Here is a 22517-nt window from a genome sequence, read left to right on the forward strand (position 1 = left end):
TGTCTGGCTGCGCCGTGACGGCAATGCAGAGCACTCCTTCACAGCCCTTTTATCCCGCGGGATCAGCCCTGCAATGCCTCCGGCAACGGGCAGTGGGCTGCACCGTTCTGCCCCCGGTGAAGTCGTTCTGTTCTGCTGGAAACTGGTCAACTTTGGAAGAAAGGGCAAAAACTCATCACTTTTGTGCAAGGCGGGCCCTGGAAAACGGTGCCAGTCAGGGGGAGGCATGGGCTGTCCCAGACTGTGCCCTGTGCCAGCTGTGCTGCCTGATGTGATACGGGGTCACACAGCGGTGGGCAGAGCCCCCGGTGGGGCAGAGGGACCCCCCTTTCCCTGCGGGTTGGAGCCCAGGGGTGCCCCTGCCACCGGGCTAATGGCTGTCCTGCTGTGCCCTGGACCTCACAGGCTGGACCACGGGTGTCATCCTGTGTGAGTGGGGGGCACGACCTCCTAGCATGTGTGGTGGGACACGTGTGGTGTCTCCTTGGCCTCCCCACCAGGACAGGCAGCATCAGGGCCCTTCTGTGGGGTGTTGCTGCTGACACTGGGGCAGGCGGGATGCTCCGGGAGCAGGGGTGAGGTGCCTGGGATGCTCTGGGAGCAGGGAAGCGGTGCCTGGGACATGCTGGGAGTGGGGATGGGGCACCCATCCCCCTGCATCGGTGGGCAAGAGGAGAGGGGCGGCAGCACAAGCAGCTCCCCGCTCCGGGTCATGCTGTTCTGGGGATGTGGGTCTCAGCACCGACTGCAGCCCCCCTGGTTTTGTCTTCTTTCTTTTTAATAATGGGTTCGTTTTCCCGTTCCTCGCGGAGAGCACGCCTTCCCTCCACACCAGGAGAGGGGGAGGGGGGGTGTGTATTATAAATTTTCTATTTTTCTGATAAAACTGTATCTCTATGGCGGAAATCAAATCCTGTCTTCGATATTTTTAGCATGAAAGCGTGAAGGAGCACTGCTGCTGAGGGAAGGGAGGACGGGTGGTGCTGGTGGAGGGGAGGGTCTCCATGGAAACTGTTTTCTTTAAATTCCCGCATTGGGGCACTGAGCGTGTAGGAGGTGATGAAGGAAATGAAAAAGCAGAAAAAGAGAGAAGCTTTTTTCCTTGCTGTTGTCACAAAACTGCTGTAGGAACCTTAGGAGAAATGGGCATAAATTATTGATCATTTCAATGCGAATACATGTGAATTTTAATTAATAATCACTCTGTCGTGTCTCTCAAGTGCAGTGGGTGGGGATGAGCAGGCAGCAGCCCGTGACCGACCATCCTCTGCTGGAGGGGCCCAAGTTTGTCAAGAGACGTCTTGGAAAAGAATCTGATGCTGCACTGTGCTCCCGAATCGTAACCTCCTCCATTTTACCCTTCGGGGATGTTTTCCCGCGCAATGCCAGACTGCCGTTACCACCCAGAGACCTCAGGGGAAGAGCCAGAGCCCAGCCCACGGGCGCCCAGGGATGATGCTCCTGCCAATGGTGGCGGGGTTTGGGTTGGGTTGAATACTTCTGCTCATGAGAGGGTGTTTTTAACTGTTAGTTTTTCTTAATTTAAGCTCTGTTGTTATCCTGGTCGGAAACCCCGACGGCGGGCAGGAGCAAAGGGTCAGTCTGGGAGGTTCTGGGACCTGCCTCCCCCTTCCCCGACAGTGCCGAACGAGTGGGTGATGGGCTGGGGTGGCTGGAGCGTCCTCGTGGTGCCCGGCCCCGGGTTGCTCTGCTGACACGGGGATGCATTGGGTCACAGGCGCTGCCTGAAGAACGTCTCGCTGCAGCACGGAATGTTATTTTTAATTCATTGAAAAGTGAATGACCTAAAGCCAGCAGCTGGCAATGGAGAAGATTAAATAGTGCAAAACAATTACATTTTCAACCAAGTAATTTTAGGACGAAAAAATGCCACTTAGTGCGAGGTGCACATTAACACTGCCTGGCCGCGGCCTCTGCAGTTCCTCGGCTGCTGCTGCAGCTTCTGTTCCGAGTCCGACCCCGGTGCATTCTGCATGTGACACCTCTGCTGACGCCGGACTTGGCTGAGGACATCGCTGTGATGCTCACCGGGGTGGAGGTCACCCGCCACAGGAATGGAAACCTCTGCTTGAACTGCAGCTTAGCGCAAGCTGATGAGCCAGATTTGGTTCCAAACACACAGTTTCTCAGCGATTGAGCGTGTCTGATTTTGGCTGTGGCATATATCTGCAGCTGTGGATGCCGTTACCTGTGAGAATGGGAGATGGCTTTTGGCTTAACTTTGCAGAGATGTGTTTTTTCTTGTATTTGTTAGACCCAATGTCCTTTCCTTGAAATTGCAAATTGGTTTCTGATTCTGCAGGATCTTCAGATGCTGTGGCAAGTCTGGCAGGTTTGCAGCAGCACGGACGGGATTTGCCCTGTCTGGGTGCTCTTTGCCAACCTTTCAAGATGTCTAAAAATACCTGTCCTGCCCTTTTGGGGGCATTTGCTGAGTGTGGGGATTGTAGGAATGGAACTATATCAGGTGGGCATTTTCATAATTTAATTTCTGAGGTTCTGCCTTCAGTGCAGGCTCTTTGCAAAGGTTTTCCTCATGCAAGGGGCTTTGCAGGTCCTCGCTATTCTGGCCCATCGGTCAAGCAAATCCAAGGTTAAAGAACTGGGCAGGTATGGGAGAGATGTTTTTCATAGTAGATGATTGTTTCACAGCAGCATCAAAACGTGTCTGTGCTGTGGGAGCAGGTTGTTGATCTCCTTTTGTGTTCTGCCCAGATGAAGTAACCTGGCTGTGTATCGTGGCTTAGTTCGGGAGCCGTGCGGAGGAGGGAAGCACCCCGCAGACAGCATGGGGGTCTTGGGTGCCCCAGAGGGTGCCTGGCTGCCTCCAGTCCGTGCGGGATGCGAAATGGGGATCCAGAGGTCAGAGGCTGTGTGTCACAGTACCTGGTGCATTCCCGGTTGTAAATCTATTGCCAGAGAGGCGATCTGCTAAAAGAGGTTTTAAGGAGTGTGCAAGAACAGCAGAAGCAACCAAGAAGTACGTGTAGATTATATTGCCTCAGGGAAACTAGAAAAAAAACCAACCCTGAAAACCTTCCATGACCTGTTTTCCCAGTTCCTGAAGGGGAATGATATTTCACCAATAGTTCACTCCCAGCCAAGAGAGGAAGAGTGATGATCTGAAGGAGCTGAAGATCCATTCAGTGACTTTAACCCCTGAAGGCTGAAATGCCCAACAGATGCTGCCCGTGCCCAGCGCTGCAGTCAGCTCCACCACAGGTAGCCTGGCTCTTCACTGGTGTAAGCAGGAGCAGAGCTTGGCCCTTCTGCATCACTTTTCAGCCTTTTTATTAACATTAGTAGCAGATGGTTGAAACCTTTCTGGCAGCCTTTGCTGCCCACAGAGGCGGTCTGAGGCTCCGTGCGAGGGAATAAAGTGCTTCGCTGCAGAGCTTTCCAGCTCAGTGCCACCCGGTCCAGCGCCCGTCAGCCCCCTTGCCGCAGGCTCAGCAGCACGGGGTGTCACCAGTAGCCCCTTGGGGTTTGCTTCTGCAGTGCCATCTTCGTCTGCGGTGAAATTGTCTCCCTAAATCTGTTCACAGCAACCAAGTGTTGTAAATGAATTAAGATGAACTTCAGAACGCATTTGCATGTCACTACAAATGTGCTTCGTGCTGGAGAGGTGGGACAATAAGGGGAAGATCTACGAGTATTAATAGGAGCAACCAGGAGTTCATCACTCACCTGCCTGCAGCCATCTGGGCTTTCACAGCTCAGCAGACGTGGGTTCCTCGCACGCTGTCGGGGACAGAGAAGATCCCACGAGCGAGCGGGGAAGTCCCTTGGCAGACACAGAGCGGTGGAGAGCGTGGGTCAGTTGAGGGTGGTCCTGCGTCCCGGGTGCCTCTGTGCCGGAGGATGGTTCCCCGCTGGCATGGCTCGGAGCTCACAGCCCACCCGCGCGGGCCGACGAGGCCAACCCGGCTGAGCTGAGGCCCGGCAGCACCGTCTGCCTGAGGGGCTGTGCCTGACAGGGGCGCTGCCGCGGGCGGCTGAGGGCGGCGGTGTGCGGTGAGCACTGGTGTGTGCCGGTGAGCGGTGGTGTGTGCCGCTGAGTGCCCCACACCGCCGGGACGGGGTGGCTGCCCGGGCACTGCCTGCTGTGGGGGCTGTTCTGACTCCCACACCCGCCTGGAGCCCCTCGCTGGGCTCAGACACCGTCCCGGGGCAGAGGGGTGTTGTTCCGGCAGAGCCCATGGCCGGGAGACGCCTGGTCTGGGAGACGCCGTGGCGCAGGGTGTGTGTTTGGTGGGTGCTGTCTCGGCTGATGTCCCGGAGGATGGAGACCGTCAGAAGTGTTCCCAGCATCTGCGGAATCTCAGTCTGTGCCAGTCTCGGTGTCTGGGTTGATGACCTTCGCTTCCTTGTCTTATCTGATCTGTGATAACTTTCTACCATGTATCTGAGAGGGATAAAAATCATTGGAGGGAGAAGGCACGATGTAGGTTATGTGTCCTGGGTGCTTTCTCTGCTGGCACATGACAGAGGTAATAAGCAAGAGACATAATTGTGGTGCTCGGAGGGCTCCAAGGGTGCCCGCGGTCCAGGCGACGCTGGTGGCCTGAGTGCGCAGCCAGTGTTTGCAGCCGCGGCCGGCACAGGGGTCTGCCCCTTCCCGGGGCTGCGGGGGCTGCGGCCGGGTCCTGCGCTGCCCTGGTAGTACAGGTGGAGCGCAGTGATGAGAGGGAAAAGAAATGCAAATCCTGTCAGCCATCACGGCAGGATCGAGCTGGCTGTTATCATAGTTAAATGCCGTTCATTGCAAAATCAATCTTGCGCCCAGCACTGGGTCTCCCGGTCTGCGTGCGCTCTGCCCCGGCTCTGCGCCGGCCCGGAGCGGCACTCCAGGCAGTGGGGAGCACCAGTCGGGTAGTAATTGCCGTGGAATTAACCTCTGACATTCTTCTAAAAATAGGCCCAATAAATCCGATCATTAGCAGCTCTCCGGCTTGCTGTGCCTCAAGGGTAAACACTGCAGATTAACGCCTTACAAGACACAGGTCCGGGAGGTTTCCTCGCTTCGCCCCGTTACTGCAGCCGAGCACCAGTCCCTGCTCAGGGGTTTTGCCATTGGAGATGGCACCTTGGTTTGGGGGAAGGGGAGCGGTGCGAGCTCGGTGGCTTTTTGGGTGACAGAGGGCTGAAAAGAGTCACTTCAATGCACCTTGATAGAAGATGGGAGATTCAGCAACGGGCAGAGGCAACTGGCAGAGTTGGTGTGGCCCTCCGGGCTGCTCTGCCTGATGGGTTTGGGGGCAGAATGTGAAGATGTCTTCACCCGTTTGCTCCCTCTCCTCCAAGGGGAAAGGGAGACCGCCTCCCCGACACTTGGAGGGGAGCAAGGAAGTGGAAGAACCAGGCGGGAGCGAAGCCTGCCTTTGGCACAGGCACCGCTGGGAGGTGCTGGGCTGAGGATAGATGGGGCGCAGGGTGGGCGCTGGGTGGCACCGAGCCCTCCCTGGGACCCAGGAATCAGTCGCATCACCTGAAGTGGTGGGGGCGGCTCCCCTGGGTGCGAGGGCAGCATGCCATGCTGTGCCGTGCCATACGGTGCTGTGCTGTGCTGTGCCATGCCACGCTGCCCAGCTCTGCAACCCCACTGCCGGCAGCGGTCCCCAGGCTGCGCTGGGCACAGGCACAGCGTGGAGATGAACATACTACAGACTTTGGCCATCGGGGCACAGGCCGAGGCAGAGGGACAGGACTGCCGAGCAGGTCTTGGTTCATGACAGCAAGGTTCCAAAACGCTGTGGCCATTATTATTACAGACAATAGAAAAACGGAGATTTATGGAGATCCCACAGGGGATGAAGCGCTGACAAGGCATGTAGGAATGGTGCTTTCTAGATGCCTGTGAAAGCCAATCTGCCATTACTTAAATTGTCTTTGTCTTCTTCTTTCCAGCTGACATCATCTCTACAGTAGAATTCAACCACACCGGAGAATTACTAGCAACAGGGGACAAGGGGGGCCGTGTTGTAATATTTCAACGTGAGCAGGAGGTACGTGTCAGCGAATGTAAAATGCCCTTTTTATCCTTTTAAAAGAAGCTTCCTGCTGTTTCCTAATCCGTATGTGTCACTCCTAACCTCAGGTCTCTCCTGGCAGACTCCAAACTGAAAAACGACTATTAACATAAGCAGGACCAGATTTTGTCTTGTAAAACACCCTCCAAAACCATGTTGTAGTTTCTGCATCCTTTTGCTCCGGTTGCAGCTCTCTGCAGCCGGGTGTAACTTGGATCAGGTGCTTTTGTGTGTGCTATCGGTGTCTGTCTCATAGCTAACATCCCCCCAAAACCCTCTCACACCACCAAAATGTCCCGAAAGCATAGACAGATGAAACCATCACGTTTCCCCTCCCAACACATTCCGAAGCTGTCCCGGTCAGCTGGGCTGGCACGGTGCGTCTCACAGCCAGAGCCGGCGGGAGCCGTCCTCCCCTGTGGGTGTGTTTGGTGCCGGGGGAAGGGATGAGTCAGGCCTGGCCATGAAAAATGTCACGGTCTGACGATGGTTTTAAATTTTTCTTGAAGTTATTTCTATATAAGCTGGAGAGAACTGATCGGTTAAAGGTTGCGCTTATAGATACTTCATCAACCTTTCCAGCAGTATTTCATTTCTCGTTTCTCTCTCATTTTATTATTCTACTGCTTTTCTTGAACTTTAAGCTTCCTAAATCAAACCGGCTGTATTCTGTTCGGCTCCTACTTTGGAGCTGGACTGCACTCCACAAGTGGGGCTTCACTGGCCCAAATGCATCGTTTCCGTGCGGGAAGTTCATCTCCATGGTAGATTTTTTTTAATTACTTGAGCCCCGTTCAGAGCCTGGTGCTGGGTGGTTCACCGCCTGGGATCTGCAGATACACCATACCGTACGAGTCTGAGCCATGGCACGCAGCGTCAGTGCCTGCAGAGGCTGTGTCCTGTTCTTGGGTGCTTTATTTGTGCTTTATGTTTGTGCACCTGCGGGGCAAACGCTGTCCTGTGCAGGTGATGTGCCAGCAGCTCCCCCGGGGCTGGTTTCAGTGCCCGGCAGGAGCTGGTGCTCGGTCCCAGCCGTTCACCGGGGACGGCCAGCGCGGCAGGCTCCGTTCCCGCTCCGTTCTCTCTCCATTCCCGCTCCGTTCCCACCGAGCACACCGGCGTGCGGGAGCCGCCGTGCCAGGAGAGGCCGTGCCTTGGCTTTCAGACCTGCGCTGTGCCACCGCGACCGCGCGCTCACAGTCACGTAAACCATAGAGAGCTAAAGAGTCAACAGAAGGTGTTCTCGCTCTCTGTGCCTCACACCGCCCTCTTCCCCTTCCTGCAGAGCAAAAACCAGCCCCATCGCAGGGGAGAGTACAATGTCTACAGCACCTTCCAGAGCCACGAGCCAGAGTTCGATTACCTGAAGAGTTTGGAGATAGAGGAGAAGATCAATAAGATACGATGGCTCCCGCAGCAAAACGCAGCCTATTTCCTGCTCTCCACCAACGGTATGTGCCCGCGGCTGGGAGAGCGCCAGCGCTGTCGTCCCACCACCTCTGTCCCGGGGCCCCAACAGCCAGTGGGGACCTGCTCCATAGTGTGCTTTGGGAAAAAGATATGTCAAAAAACTGTCGACTCCCTTCAAGGGTGACACGGGTGTCAGGGGGGAGCAGGAACCTGGCCGGGACTGTCTGGCAGATCTCAGTTCCCGTGCACCACGTTTTGTCCTTATTTCGCAGCATCCGTTCCCTGCAAGGAAGGGAGTCTTTATCCCCTGCTGACAATTTATATTTTTTATTTTTTGGATCTTGGGAACTCCTGTGGTTTTTTTAACTCTTTTTTTTTTTTTTTTTAAGAGGAACTGCAGCTGATTTGTTTCAATTTGCAGCTGCGTTCAGCTCAGCAGTTCCATGTTATGTTCAGATAAATATCAGGAGAATCCAGGAATATTACTTGGGATGAATGGGACCTTAAGATGGATGTGACTTAATTACTTCAGGGGAAAAGGAGGGGTCTAATCATCTTCCTTAACCAACTTACTTTGTATTACAGAATTGACTCTATTGATCATTGTAATAAAATTCAAAGACTTATTAAACTCATTGGGGGGGAGAATCATTGAAATGCAATGAAGATTAATTATAGAGCATAATGTTCTGTTAATTGAGTTTTTAAATAGTTTTTTGATTAACAGGGATATTATCTTTCCATTTGGGACGGTGCTTCATACGCTAGCAGGTTATCAAAATGATGCTTTTAGAAATACTCCCGTGTTTTGCTGTTTCTTTTTGTTCTTACTGTTAAACTAACATTATATATAGAAACCCCCTGAAGTAAAGCGGGTTAATAAAAACAATATTAATGGCACTCTGTTGGAATTGCCCTGTAAAGGAGAAAATGAAGATGGATGATATGGTTGTGTATGAAACCTGGTGGAAGTGATGATAAACTACTGATAGAGTCTCTGCCAGGAGCGAGGAAAGAAAACACCATTATTCAGAGTAAACCCACATGCTCCTGGGGCTCCTTCCCCCCGGGGGCTCACGGTGCGGGGCGGGTGGGAGCCAGGAGGGGATGGGGGCTGCGGGGGGCGCTTTGGAGCTGCCGTCAGTGCGCGGTAAATGCTGGGCTCTGCGCAGTTTCTGGGAGGGGAAGGTCAGGATGGCTTTTGAGCGAGTTACAGGCGCCGTTTCACCTCCTTCGGGGCGCTCCCAGGGACCGCGTCCCTCCACGCTTGCTTTGCTCCTTCGCAGCGCGGTGGTGCCGGCGGCTTGCTGGAACATCGACTCGCCCATCGCCCCGCTCCACGCGTTCCCCGTCCCCTGCGGGGGCAGCCGGGGATCAAAGAGGAGGAGAAACAGAACAGCTGATGGGGACAGAATTAGGAGAGCTGGCGCATCCTTGGAATTTAACACCTTTCCAGTTACTAGAAGCTAAACTAATTTGGAAATTAGTCTTGAAAAGTGACCGACGGCCCCTGGCTAACTGCCCTGTGAGCTAGAAATGTAGGAGGAAAAAATCTTATGTGGAAATCAGCCAGCTTTCCAGTGGGTGTGCGGGTGTGGGGAAGGGGTGTGTGTCCCCCTGTGTGTGCACGAGTGTGCAACACGTGCATCGGCGGCAGGGAGGAGCAGAGCGGCTGTCGGTGGTGCTGGCCTGTGCCGGGACGTCGGGTTCAGCCTCTCTGTGCTGCCCCATCCCTGTGCCAGCACCTCGTCACCTCCTCTGGGGGAAATGGCCCCGTCACTCGATATATCGAACACCAACATTGAAGGCATGACCTGAGGCTCTGAGGCCTGGGCAATCACTTCTATTGTTTCTCCATTAATCCAATAGTTCTGTTCTGTTGTTCAACGTCTCCTTACTTCTGCAATAAACACACTGGCAGTTGTCCGGCAGGGACAGGAGACACAGGGCTCTGGGGATAAAGTGCTGTGGTGACAGGTACCTCTTCTGTAACCACTTCCAGCACGCCGCAGGTGGGGATGCAGCAGACTTTTCGCTGTTGAACCAGCCGGCATGGCCTTGGCGTGTGCGTCGGCGGGCGGCTGGGGCGCAGCCGGTGGTAACGCTCTCCTCTCCCGCCCCCAGATAAGACCGTGAAGCTATGGAAGGTCAGCGAGAGGGACAAGAGACCGGAGGGATACAATCTCAAGGATGAGGACGGCCGTCTCCGAGACCCCTCCATGATCACCGTGCTGCGGGTGAGTGCGGGGAGACCCAGGCTGTCAAGGAGCCTTTCTCTTCAGGGTCTTGGATGAAAAACGTTGCTGGTGTCACCTGCATGCCACAGTACCAGTAATGCCGGCGTGACGCAGCGGGTCGATGTCAGAGGGCAGGTGGGTGCTCCTCATTTTGGAGCCCAGTGCTTTGGCTGATGTGTGAGCACGGGAGTAGAGGAGGGAGCTGCTACTGGAGAAATGCCTGTGCTGCACTGGCTCTGGGCCGGTGTGCCATGAAGCACCGCGTTTGGTCTCATGTCGGTACCCCAGTGCCCTGATGCTGCTGCTGCACCGCCCTGCGCGCCCGTCCTGGCGAGGAGGCAGTTAACGAGCTCTCCCTTCGTCATGCATTCACAAGCCAACTTCTGCTTTGGGAGCATAAGTACTTCTCTAAATGAGCTTTCCTCCCAGCCTGAGATTAAAACCGACCTCCTGAATCAAATGTAAACACCTAAGGCTACGTTTTCCATTTACTGCAAGGGGGACGGATGCACAGACCCCATTAAAGCAGTCACCCCTGAGCCCTGGGAGCGTGGGGCACGGGGAGGCGCGGGGCATGGCAGCGCCTGGCTGCTGGGCATGGCGTTGCCACCCTGGGAGCTGCCTGCGCCTGGCCGTGCTGCCCTGGGGTGGCTCTTCCTCATCTTTAATTTGCATACAAAGAGCCAGCTCCGGCCCGAGGCAGTGCGCGCCCCTTTAATTAAATCAGAGCTCACCCTGCGCCCCAGGGAGCTCCCGCAGCTCCAGCAGCGGGTACGGGCAGCGGGAAGAGGCAGCGGGTACAGACAGCACTGCAGACCCCGACCGTGTGGGCTCCAGCAGTGAGCGGGTGCCCCTCTGCAAACGGGGAGAAGCCGTGCTCCCCTCTGCTTGGTACAAGAGCAGAAACGGACAGTAACTCCTGTAACCCACAGACCGAGAAATGCCAGGTATGCAGGAATTCCGTCATGACATTAATCAGACCAGACCAGCTTGTAATTTATTAACATCCTGTCAGAATTTGCATTTTGAGTACTTGGGGGTTTTATATTTATATATATAAAATTGTTCCTATGATTACCCTTGGCTCACTTTTATGGCTTCCAGTTGCATTGCAGATGAAGCCATTGAGAACCGCAGACAGGTAGTTAATTTTCGGCTCCGTACTGAGCTGCTCTGGTGGCTGGCAGGCGTTTTTCTTTACAGAGCAAGAAAACATTTTATTTCATGTATATATGTATCTGCTGTCATGTTTCAGGCGTCATTTGCAGCCTAATATGCAGTTCCCTAGACAGCCGGTTGGAGGGGTTTGCTGGGGATGGGGGTGTCGGGCTGGGGTTATCCGCGCTCTGCAGGGCTGGTAACGTGATGGTTGAGCTGCTCCCTCCCTTACCTGCGTTACCGAGGGGGCTGGGAGGCACAGCCAGCCCTCGGTGTTTGCTGGGGGTGGGCGCAGGGGTGCCACGCTGGCGCGTCGGGCTCCCGTCCCAACCTGCCTCTGTGCTCCCCGTCTGCTCCCGCTGCGCCGGAGAGGAGTGACTGTAGATCGATCGGGGCCGCGATGAGGGTAATGACGCCTTGGTGGGGCGCACGGGCGGTGCGGTTATGAAAATAAATAGATAATCGTCGTGCTTATCTTCGCTATTGATTGTTGGCGTGAGCTGATTGTGTTTGACCACATCCTGGCGCTTGAATTGCCAACCGCAGGGCTGATGTGGAGCCGAAAGTCACCTCCTGTGTTTCTGCGAGCGCTCAACCTGAAGTTACACCATTCAGCGCATCCATCACTGCCGGTGCTCTGCGGGGCGTCCCCGAGCAGGGGCAGGGATGCAGAGATGCTGCCAGCATGGCCAGTGCCGGGTCCGGCCCTGGGCAGTGCGGTGCCGGGGATTTCCTGCGGACGAGGGCCATCCCCGCAGCGGCCAGGGCTGTGTGCGATGTGAGGGCAGTGAGTCCATCCCACCGGGCACCCGCCTGCCCCAGCCCCTCTCCCCCCGGCAGCGGCGGTCACTGAGTCTGTCAGGAAAGGAGGGAATTCTGATTTTTTTTCCCTGTAGAAAGTCATACTGAAATACCTGAGAATTGTACACTATTTATTGGAGTCCACTGTCTGCCTCGAAAGTTTCAGCCTTCATTCGACGTTCAGGCCATTTATTGCTGGTAGCAGCTCGATGCCGTGTGGCGGAGGCGTTTGCTACCTGGGTCGCTGCCACTGTGCTGAGATCAGGCGCTGCGATTCCCCGCTCTCCGGCGAGCAGCCCCGCGGGAACGTGCAGCTCCTGCTTCACAGCAACGGGAAGAGGTAAAACACGATGTAAGTGCTGAGTATTACAGTTATTAGTATCTGCCTGCGCAACGCCTGCCGTCCCTGAGGAGGGGAGATTGAGGAGTCTCCCGCCAGCCCCAGTTTGATCTAATGTTTTGATGATTTTACTTAGACAGATATTTACATAGCAGTAACCATTTTGCTGCAGCTCGGTGTATCTTTGACGTTTAATTGTCCTGTGGTGCTCACATTTTGGAGTAAAGCCACATCCATCTACAGTTTAATTTTTGACCACAGACAAGCGAAAAAGGGTTTCTAAAACCACCTTGCTACAATCATCGCTTAGCCGTTCGTCACAGTGGTTTAAATGTACTTGGTGAGCATGGTTCTCTGGGGAATTTCTAACCCACATAGTGCAAAAGGAATATTTAACTCTGCTCAGACAGCAAAATAAGCCTTTTACCGTCATTAGAAGAGCTCTACTTATTTGTATAGCCCCCAGTCTAGTAGCTGCAGCCCTTCGGCCTCATTTGACAGCCTCCGTGAGCTCTCGAGTGCCGCTCCGTGTACAGCCGTACCTACGCCGTGGGATGTGTGCAGGAAATAATTAACACAAATTATATCCAGGGCTTAAATCTTTTTAAATACAGAATGTGTTTGCTTTGATCCCACACAGCACAAGTCAGATTGCAGTGAAACACCGGTGTGCGTCCTCCTGGAGGTACCGTGCCCCCGCAGGAGGCGGTGGCTGCGGAGCACCAGGTACCGTGCACGGCGAGATGCCGTCTGTGCTTCTGATGAGCAGAACTGGGGGAATGGGCCGGGGGGAGACAGCTCCTGGGCCTCCCTTCGCGATAGAGGGGGTCTGGTCTTCACGTTGTTTGTTTAAAGAGAAGCAGCAGCAGTGACCTGTGCTGCCGGTGCTGCCTTGGGCGCAGGATCGTGTCTCACCCAGGCTGTCGATGGCTCAGGACATCGCCGTGGTGCAGAGCGTGGGTTTCTGTGGTCTGCACTGGACACCTCCCCGGGAGAGCAGTGACCTTCCTAGGCCAAGTGCAATGTGGGCGCGATGAGCCGGTGCGTTGATGTGGCCGGTTCTTGATGTTCGTAGCTGTCACAAAGCTCGCTCTGATTGAGAACTACCGCTTCACTCTCTCTGTTCCAGCAAAATCCATCATAAATTCTGGTTTATAGATCCCATTTTGCCAAAACACTTGGGTTTCTTGGCTCCTGGGAAGGCTGTGCTGTGTTCCCGCTGCATCCAGTGCACCTGTGGGCAGCCCCAGAGCGGGACCGTGTGACGGGAGAGGGAAAGGGATGGAGGATGCTTCGGAGGAGGACTGCTCTGCTGCTGTATTCCTGCCCCAGCAAAGGGATTTCTCTGCCTTTTCATTGTATGCATTCTCCAAAACATTATCATTTAAATGACAAAGTAATGTGAAACATTTGGCTTTTTTTGGCTATAAAATGCACATGGCAGAACTAATCAATTTCAAATGATCGCCATCAAACCATTGCTACAGAAATTAAAAAAAAAAAAAAAAGGGGGTTTCTCATTTTCAATAGTCGCTTACATTGCTCTAAAGCAGCTCAATGCGTACAGCTTGCACGCTCGGCTGCCTGGTGGCAGCCTGGCCCCTCTGCCCCAGCAGGGCACGCTGGGCTCAGCGCCGGGCTGGTCTGGGACGCGCTGAGGATGCGCGGGGTTGCTGGCTCGGGGCTGTCTGACTGTTGTCTCTCTGGCAGCAGCACCCTGGGTGAGGAGGGGAGCGCTTGGCGCGGTGTCCCGGGGCGGCACGGCCAGTCGGCCGGTCCCGGGCACTGAAGTCACCGTGCAGGTGATGGTGGTTCCCCCATGGCCGGGCAGCGCCAGCCCCTCCTGCCGCGGCTTCCGGTGCGCACCGACCCGCCGGCACACACTGCCGCACCTCCGCCGGCTGCACTCTGCGGGTGCTCGAGAAGAAACGAAGGAGCCTGTTTTGCCCCTGCTTTTCTCTTTTTTTTTTTGTTTTTCCCAGGTCATGAGTTGAATTCTTTCATTTCTGGTCAAAACTCATTATTCAGCCTTTTAGTATTTGTAAATTTGCCTTGAAATGCCGATGACCAGAATTGACCTTTCAGGTATTTTTTTCGTCGTTTTCCACGGCAATTACACTGCTGGTATCTGTGTCTAGACGTGCTGTAAAAACAATGTGCTGGGCAGAATTACCAAACGGGTTTGGATGGCTTTGAATTTGTGTTTGGTAACACGGCTGTGCTTCTACACACTTCTCCCTGGAAAAGGAGGAAAATAGTAAACTGCTAGGTGGGATTTTACTGACACTGGCTCTTTTTCAGCGGGAGAAAGAAGTTTAAAAATACCTTTTCAAACAATCGCATCTTTAAGGGGAATGCAATTCTAATGAGATTGGCATGAAGAGTTCAGGATTTTTAACTTCAGATAAGAAAAATGTTCTGTTTGTTCTTTGAGGTTTCTATTTTAGAGTTTAGGTACAGATGGAGAAAGTAGTCCTGGAGTGTAATAACTGAACTGGGACAAATTGTCAGTTACAAACAAAAATAAATCCCATCATGCTATAAAAATATGCAAAGAAAGGGAAACCTGGGATGATTTGGGCTGCATGTGGAACAACGCTTGCAGTCAGCAATCAGCCTTGCACTAAAAAGCCTGCGTGAACTGGCCCTGTTTCGGGGGGTGTGTGTTTGTGTCGGTGGCCCTAGCAGCTGGCCCACATGGACGAACTTCAGGCTTTGATTTGAACTGGGCACTCGGTGCCGATGGAGCGGAGCCCGGCAGAGACCCCCTGTCCCCATTGCAGCTGGGACCTGCTGCCCACAAATGGCTCTTGTTGGCTTCTGCCCGGGACATCCAGTCGGGACGGAAGGACGACAGCCCCGCTTCTCCCCGCCGCAGGGCTGGGGGCTCCGGGAGGGGGCGTGGGGCAGGCGGTGCAGGGACCTTGCGCACTCCCACGGCGCGGTGGGGTTTCGGCACACAGCTGGGTACGGTGTCACGCGTTTCTGTGGCTCGTCCCCAGTGCTGGAGCCCTGCCGTGTGCCAGCAGCCCATGGCGGTGCGGTCATTGAGAAGCCGGACATGGCTCCAGCTGGTGGGTCTGCCGGGCAGCACACAGTCCTGCTCCGGCGCCACCGCACTGGCTGCACCAGCCTCCCTGCAGGCCTGGTGTCCGTGGTCCTCCCTCTCCTCCTGCCCCCCCAGCGGGGACCCAGACCCTTTCAGGGCAGCCTGCACCTTCTGGACCTGCACACGCAGAGGTGAATCCTCAGTTGGCAGCAGGTCTGTCCGCATTTCATTGTATGAAAAAAGGCTCAGTAGCAGGAGACAGAAGAAATGGCGTTAGTGCGGTGCTACGCAGGCAGGGAAACACCGAGGGAGAAGAGATAAAACCAGAAGCTCTATCAGCTACACGGACCGGTAATGAGATAGTGGGTTTATCCTCCCATGGGAAGGTACCTTCCACACTTCATGGAGGAGGTCCAATAAGACAAAATCCTGAAGAGCATGAAATTGTCAGTCTGCCATGAAAGTAGTGTTTGATGTGCATTTTGTCTGCAAAATATTAATCTGTAGGCCGTGTTGGCCAGTTACGGAATATGCGTTTTGTAGGTAAGAAGTAAACATGGGGGAGCACATTCGGAGGAGCTCGGCTGCTGGAGCGGGCGAAGGACCTTGCCAGATTTATCCCCACGCAGCTCGCTCTGCTCTCTGATTTGCCGGGAACTGGATTACATTTTCCTCCATGCAAAGCCAAGGCTGGGGTTAATCTGGGCTTCGGCTGTGACTAATCCCACTTGCCCAAATCCCGCCGGCCCCCCGGGGCTGGGCAAGGCTGCGGAGCCAACGGTGCGGCCATGGCGGCCGGGCTGGTGGGACCCGGCTGTGCCTGGGCGTCCGTGCTGGCCAGAGCGGGCAGTTTGTGCTGCTGTCAGTGCAGGAGAGAGGGAAGCTCTGCCCCGTCTGCTGGGTTACAGCAGCGCCCGTGCGGCGTGAGCGCTGCCGTGCACACCGGGCGGTGGGAGCCACTCCATTCCCACCCGCTGCCCCGCAGGGCTGCCCTGCCGCCCGTCCCACTGCACGGAGCAGGCGATGGCCGAGCTTCGACTGCAGTTGGTGCTGAGGCTTGGTAACCTCTGACCAGGCAGGGACCAGATAGACACCTAAAAAGGGATTGTTTACTGATTTTTTTTTTTAATGTATACTACTGTGGGTCAGATGTGGATCTCGGCATAAGTCCAGTGCAGCTGCATTGCGCTGAGAGGATTTCCATGGAGGTGACTGAGGGGAAAAGCTCCCTCTCATTACCCAGGAATGGGTGCGTGGTCCCAGCGCTGCCGAGCCTGTGGTCGCCCCCTCCCCGCCTGCCCCTGGCCCAGAGACGGTGCAGAGGCGGGTGCAGGACCCGCGACACGGCGGTGCTGCGGCAGAGGCAGCATGGACACTTTGCTTGTCTGCACAGGGCTTTCCCTTCATGAGCCAGCCCTGCCACCATCACACCCTTGAGGACTTCTTGGCCACCAGCGTGTCCCGTGGGGAGTCCCAGCAGCGCTTTCGCATTGCCCGTGGGCGGGTGAATCCCGTCTCACTGCGGGGCTGTGCTGGGGGATCGCGTCGCCCGTCCGACCGGCAGTAACAGCAGCGCAGACATGGCACACGCTGGACTTGTGCCTGTGGGAGGTTATATGACCATAGATAGCTTCCCTGGAACGGAGGCCTTCATCGACCTCCCCTGTAGATTGGCTCGTGGTTTGAACACGCTGCGTGCCGTACAGCTCCTCTGGGCAGAGGATGAGTTTTCCTTGAGAAACACCAAATCTCTGCGTCTCTTGAGGCCGCGGCCGTCACAGCGCTGTGGGTGAGGAGGAGAGGCTGTGCCACACAGAGCCGTTCCCTGGGGAGCGTCGACATGACGGACAGTGAAAGGGGGAAACCTGGTGGGAACAGGGGTCAAAGTGGTGAAGCGGCAGCCAAGGACTGACACGGCATTACCCGCGCCGTGGTCCCTCGCTCGGGGGCTGGAGGGGGCAGGAGGATGTGGGGCACCGGCGGTGGGATGGCGCCTGGGCACGCCGCCTCCCTCCACCCCCCAACCACGGAGAGAATGAATTTTACAGCTCAAGGGAGAATTAGTGCCTCATTAACCCTGGAAAGGGGAAGCCTTCACCAGACACGGCAAGAGGAATCGAGTGTCATGTGCGCTTTGAGTGAGTGGGACCGGCTCTTTTGCAGGGGGTGCCTGCTAAAGGCAGAAAGAAAAATTAAGACATATTTTGTTTCAGATGAAAAATGACTGGCATTGCCCCCCTTCCTTAAAACAGAAACTAATTTAATTTATTAGTGGTTTATTTTATTTGACAGCCTTTCTATGTACTTGATGCGGTTTGTTACACTGAATTACCCTTTAATAATGGGTATATATAATACCAGCGCCTGCCCGCGGGTTGGTGCCGTAATTGAAGAAGGGATGCGCCGGGGAGGTCTGTGCCGCTGAGGATTGCCATGGCAATGCTGGGGGCAGCGGGTGGTTGAGGCAGACACTGGCCGGGACTCTGCGTGCTGTGAAAAAAATAAAGAAAAGACCAAGTTTCAGTTGCTGTCACGCTGCCCCGTTCGTTAGGAGCTTTCTCTTCACCGCCACTGCCCGCTGCCGCCCTGCCTGCCCTGCTGGGCTGTGACGGCGTGGCTGCGGGGTCTTCCCTCAGACCCCCCGTCTTTCCCATTGCTGTGCGTTACGCAGAAATGTAACGCGGGTGTCTGTCGGCCCCTGGAAGGGGCTCTGGGGCGCTGGGGGTCACAGTGTGGGGCACCAGCAAGGCCAGAGGCAGCCGGGAGCATCGGGATGAGCGGGATGAGGGATGCAGAAGGCTCTTCTCTGCGCGGGGTTCCCGTCTCAGTGAGGGCGCACATCAGTGCCGGCGCTGGGCTCGGGTTGTCGGCACGGACTCGTGTCAGCCTCCCCGGCGGCAGCGGCGTTTCCAGCTGGCTTTGGGGCAGCTTTGGCGGAGAAGAGATTAAACGCAGGCAGGGCCCAGCCTGCGCCGGGCAGCCGCTCCCCTTCACCATCCCGAGACGGCGTTTGCCATCCACTGCGGGATTTCTGCTGCTGAGGGCCGAGGTCCCGAGGCCGTGTGCTCCCAGCACGCTCCTGGCTGCTCCTGCCTCAAAATGTCACTGCTTTCAGGTTTTGGTACTTATTGATGATACCCTCAAAGCAAAAGCTCGCAGCACAGAGTGAGGAGGAGCATGGACACGCTGCTTTCCATATTCCAGTACAAATTCTTGCCACCATAAGAGGTAAAAAAATCCTGCTTTAATGAGTGCTCACAGATGACCAGGTTTGTTCCTCTCGTGGGATTTTACCTGGTGATGGACCAAGTTCAGACATAAAACGCTCCCCAGAATTTGGCTCTGAAGTAACACGTGGAGAATTTTCTTGGCTGAAGGGTTTACCTTGGCCCCGTGGTTGTGCGTGGCTGCCGCAGAAGGACCGGGCAGGGGGCTGTGCTGGGCGCTGGCAGTCGCAGATGGCCGTGCTGTTGGGGCTGAGCCCTGTGCGCTTCGCCCCGCAGTGCGCGCCGCAGGGGACGGGGACGGGGACTGGGCTGGGGCTGACCCCACGGTGCCATCGGGCCACGCAGCATCATCGCGCTGAGCGGAATCCTCTGCTGAAACCTTTGCTGTAGCAATTTTTGTGCCCGGAGAGGGCTGGTGTAACCGTTGAACCCTTTCCCTTTGCACAACTGTCATGTTTCCGATGGTCTGAATGACAGCCCGGCCCCTGTAATCCCTGAGCACGACGCGAGCCTCCGTCCCCAGATGGCTGAGCAGAGTCCTTCAGCGGCAAACGATGCATCATTGACTATGTCAGGCTGAATTAGCAGGCAGGCTCGTCACATTAAGCTCAGGCTCTGAGCTGGCAGTCCCTCTGCTCTCGTGTCACTCGAGCTGGCTGTCACACTCCCGTCCCCACCTCTGCAGCCATGGGAAATCTCTTTGGGCAGCGCACAGATAATATACACAGTAATGAAGTAGCTCGAGGGAATAGCTTACTGGCAAACGGGAGTGCAGACTGACACCTTGCTAGTGTATTAAGTTGCCTTCAGAGCGTTATGTCCGACGTTATTACTTACACCGCTCCTTGCGTATGCTGTTCCTGCTGCATCTCTCCATCCCCCAATGTTTACGTGAGTTATGCTTATTAATCCAAAGGCGAACGTGTATACCTCTGTTTCTAAGTCCCTCCATCTGTCCCTGCCCTGTGCATTCCCTTTCCCTGTCTCTTCTCATCTCTTACCTTCGCCGTTTCACTGTGAAACAAATGCAAAGAAGTTAAGAGAAAAATGTGTTCTGACTGGCTCCCTCAAGAAATATATTTCTGTTAGAAATGCTCCAGGAATCTCAGATTCTGGTTAAAAATGACAAAACGAGGCAGAAGTGGGTTTGTTGTTTGTTTTTTTTCTCCAAAGAAGGAGCGGTTGCTGCAGCAGAGATCTGAGCCTGGTTTACTGGGCTGTCGCTGCCTGACAGCAATCTAACTGTACTGGTGCCTCTTTCACAAGTAAAGGGCTTGTGTGTCTGCTTGTTCTTCTGTTCGTACACTGAGAAAGGTGTTATTTTCCTCGGTAATAGCATGGTAAGAGGTGGGTGGGATGGAGTGCTGGCAGCCAGTGCTCTGTGGGCACCTGCTGTGGCCGTGGGGGTGTCCCCCCGTGCCGGGTGCTGGCGTGGGTTGGGTGGGACGGCCGGACCCTGTCCCTGGGTGCTGACGCTCTGCTTTCCGTCCCACAGGTACCTGTGCTCCGGCCCATGGACCTGATGGTGGAGGCCACCCCCCGGCGGGTGTTTGCCAATGCTCATACCTACCACATCAACTCCATCTCCGTCAACAGCGACTATGAGACCTACATGTCAGCAGATGACCTCAGGATAAACCTGTGGAACTTTGAAATAACAAATCAAAGTTTTAGTATCCTTTGGTGCGCGTGGCCCCTGGGACGGTCCCAGCCCGGCCAAGAGCAGCAGTACGGGAGGTGCCGCAGCGGGCAGGTGGGGTGTGAAAGCGCTGGGAGCCCAGAGGCGGACAAGGGTCAGTGGGAGAATGAGAAGGCTGGACGGGGAGACAGGTCCCTGGTGAAGGTGAGTGGCGGAGGGGGACCTGCGAGGTCCAGCTCCACGGGAAGCAGTAGAGTCATGCCCGTGTTGGCTGTGATGGTGACCGAGCAGGTCGCGCGGCGTCTCGCCTGGCCCCATCCCCGCACCCCCATCACGGTTCCTGGGTGCAGGAGCTTCACCCTCTGGCCGGGGCTCGCAGGGGCTCATGAGTGTGAAATGGTGCTGTCCTCCGTGCAGCCGACTGCACGACATCTGAAATCCCGTCCCCAGGTGCCATTACCAAGGCACGTCCCTCTTGTCTCTGCCCATGCTGCTGGGCTGGGCTGGGACGCCGGCGGGACGCCGGGCTGTGTCCGGTGGGGACGTTCAGCCGTCACACCAAGGCGCTGCCTCCGCGGCGCAGGGCTCAGCTGGCACCGTCGCGACTGCTGCCTTGCCATGCGGGTGGCACGATTTTGAATTTTGCCTGCAGGGTCTGCATGGGGCGGGTGGGAGGGTGACGGGCTGCCAGTCACAGTCGTGCAAATGAGGTTGTGCCAGTCACCCTTGTAACAGCCGCATCAGAAATAATAACAACGGGGCACTAATTGTTGGTGGTATTTATATAGGGATTTCTGCTGAGAAATCCCCAGGGCATGTGGCAGGTTTGGGCAGGTGGAGAGGATTTCAGCAGTCACAGGCGTGTGGCTGGTGGGGGCTCGAAGGAGGTACCATTGAGCAGTGCTGCAACATGTGCTGCTTTTTGGGGAAGAAGGTGAGGAGTGCTGAACGGGGGTAAAACCTCAGGGAGTTTAGGTGGCCCGAGGGAGTTTGGCAAAGGTGCAAGTGCAGCACCCAAAATGCTTGCTAAGAATTGATGGAGAAACGTCACCACCAGAGAAACGTCAGTCAGATGTCCCATCCCACCGGCTTGCTTGTTGGTGTCACCTCCTGCCTGGAACCATGGAGCCCCTTCCCAGGGTGTCCCCAGTTCGGCTGCGCTTGGCCAAGCTGTGGGACCAGCCCCGCCGGGCTCCCAACAGGTACCTGATGGGGCATTGGGTGACACTGGCACCGGGGGGAGGACAGCCACGGCAGCACCGCCTGCCCGCCCGGGGAGGTGAGGAGCACGGCGCTGGTTTTCATTTTTGTTGATAAAAACCAAATCTGGTCTCTGACTGAGAGCTGAGAAGAGGTGGTGCTGTGGATTGGAGTTTCTTGATTTTGTGCATGTGACACAGCCACTGCACGGTGCGATGGGATTTGAAGCCTCTGCTGAGCAAAGCATGGGGGCTGTCGTGAAGGCGTTACTGCAGGTCAGAAGTGTGGGACTGCTACAGAACCGTGGGGAGTGGAGCGGCATCGTAACGGAGTGCGGTCCTGTACCGCGTCTCATTGCAGACTGTCAGAATGCCTTACCATCACCAGTACCTCCAGGCTTGCGGCAGTCTGGGACGGAGCGGTCGCTGTCCTGCAGGGCTGCACTGGGCTCAGGTCAGGCTTCGACCGGGATCCGGGTTCTGCTGCAGACCCGCAGCACGGCCGGGCTGTGAAACTGCACAGGGGCTGTGAACCGCGGCGGCTTCTTCTGCGGAATGCTTGCTGTTGTAAAACACCCCACAGGGGTGAGAAATTCCTATCTGCTGCTTCTTTCTTTATTTTTTTAACTCCTGTCTTGCCAGGAACAGTGGGACCTTAATTTGCTGTCCAGGGGGTGAGGAAAGGTGGTATTTCTTTTTCCCCCTTTGCATAGTGGGTATATCGTCCCGTGCTGGGTGTCTGGGTTGCACTGTAGGATCTGAAGCTGCTTCCACTGGTGACCGCTGGCTCGGTGTCAGGCCGGGACAGACGCTTGTCGGCCGTCCCCTGCGGCACCGGGAGGCTCTGAGGGGCTGTGTGGGTTCTCGCCGGCACCGTCTGCAGAGTCTGGGGACAGGTCTGCAGCTCAGGTTTGAACCCAGCGTTTCACTGAGCCCAAGCATGTGAAGTGTTGTGGACATTACACATCCCTGGGCAGGCACTCCGGGGCTGTGGTGGTTTTTTGTTGGTTGTCGTGATCTGGGTTTTGGTTCCCCCCAGTGTTGTTTTTGGTGCGGTTACTCACCGTGCCCCAGTGCTGCAATAGAGGATGTTTACCCTGGCCTGGGCGATGGGCAGAGTCAGGTCTGATGGGGCTCCAGGCTGCCGTACTGGAGCTGCGGTATCAGAACAGAACGGAAAACGTGATGGACGTTGGCTTTGTTGGGTGCTGGCTGGTCCCAGCTTGGCACTGCGGTTCTGCCCTGGGACGATGCTGCTGTCCCGGGAAGATGTGGTTTGCACCGGGCAAGGGGAAGCCCGGGAGCCCGGGGACATCAGCAGGAGGGGCAGCGGGAGGAGCGGGCTCTGGGCCGGGCTGTGTGGGGCTCCTTGACTCGCCCTGCCAGACATCGTGGACATCAAGCCCG

The 22517-nt window shown here is 55.8% G+C and overlaps 1 protein-coding gene across 2 annotated transcripts in view; it reads left to right on the top strand.

Moving 5' to 3' along the window:
- The window catches only part of PPP2R2B (protein phosphatase 2, regulatory subunit B, beta), a 104287-nt gene that overhangs the window by 71241 nt on the left and 10529 nt on the right, over nt 1–22517 (top strand). For both annotated transcript variants that reach the window (XM_009880905.1, XM_009880906.1), the window contains exons 2-5: nt 5929–6026; nt 7336–7501; nt 9585–9697; nt 19768–19945. In XM_009880905.1, coding sequence (XP_009879207.1) covers nt 5929–6026; nt 7336–7501; nt 9585–9697; nt 19768–19945 — 555 coding nt within the window. The remainder of the gene's footprint in view (nt 1–5928; nt 6027–7335; nt 7502–9584; nt 9698–19767; nt 19946–22517) is intronic.

The sequence above is a fragment of the Charadrius vociferus genome, unplaced genomic scaffold, assembly GCF_000708025.1.
Source record: "Charadrius vociferus isolate BGI_N301 unplaced genomic scaffold, ASM70802v2 scaffold53, whole genome shotgun sequence".
In the NCBI taxonomy this organism is placed as follows: Eukaryota; Metazoa; Chordata; class Aves; order Charadriiformes; family Charadriidae; genus Charadrius; species Charadrius vociferus.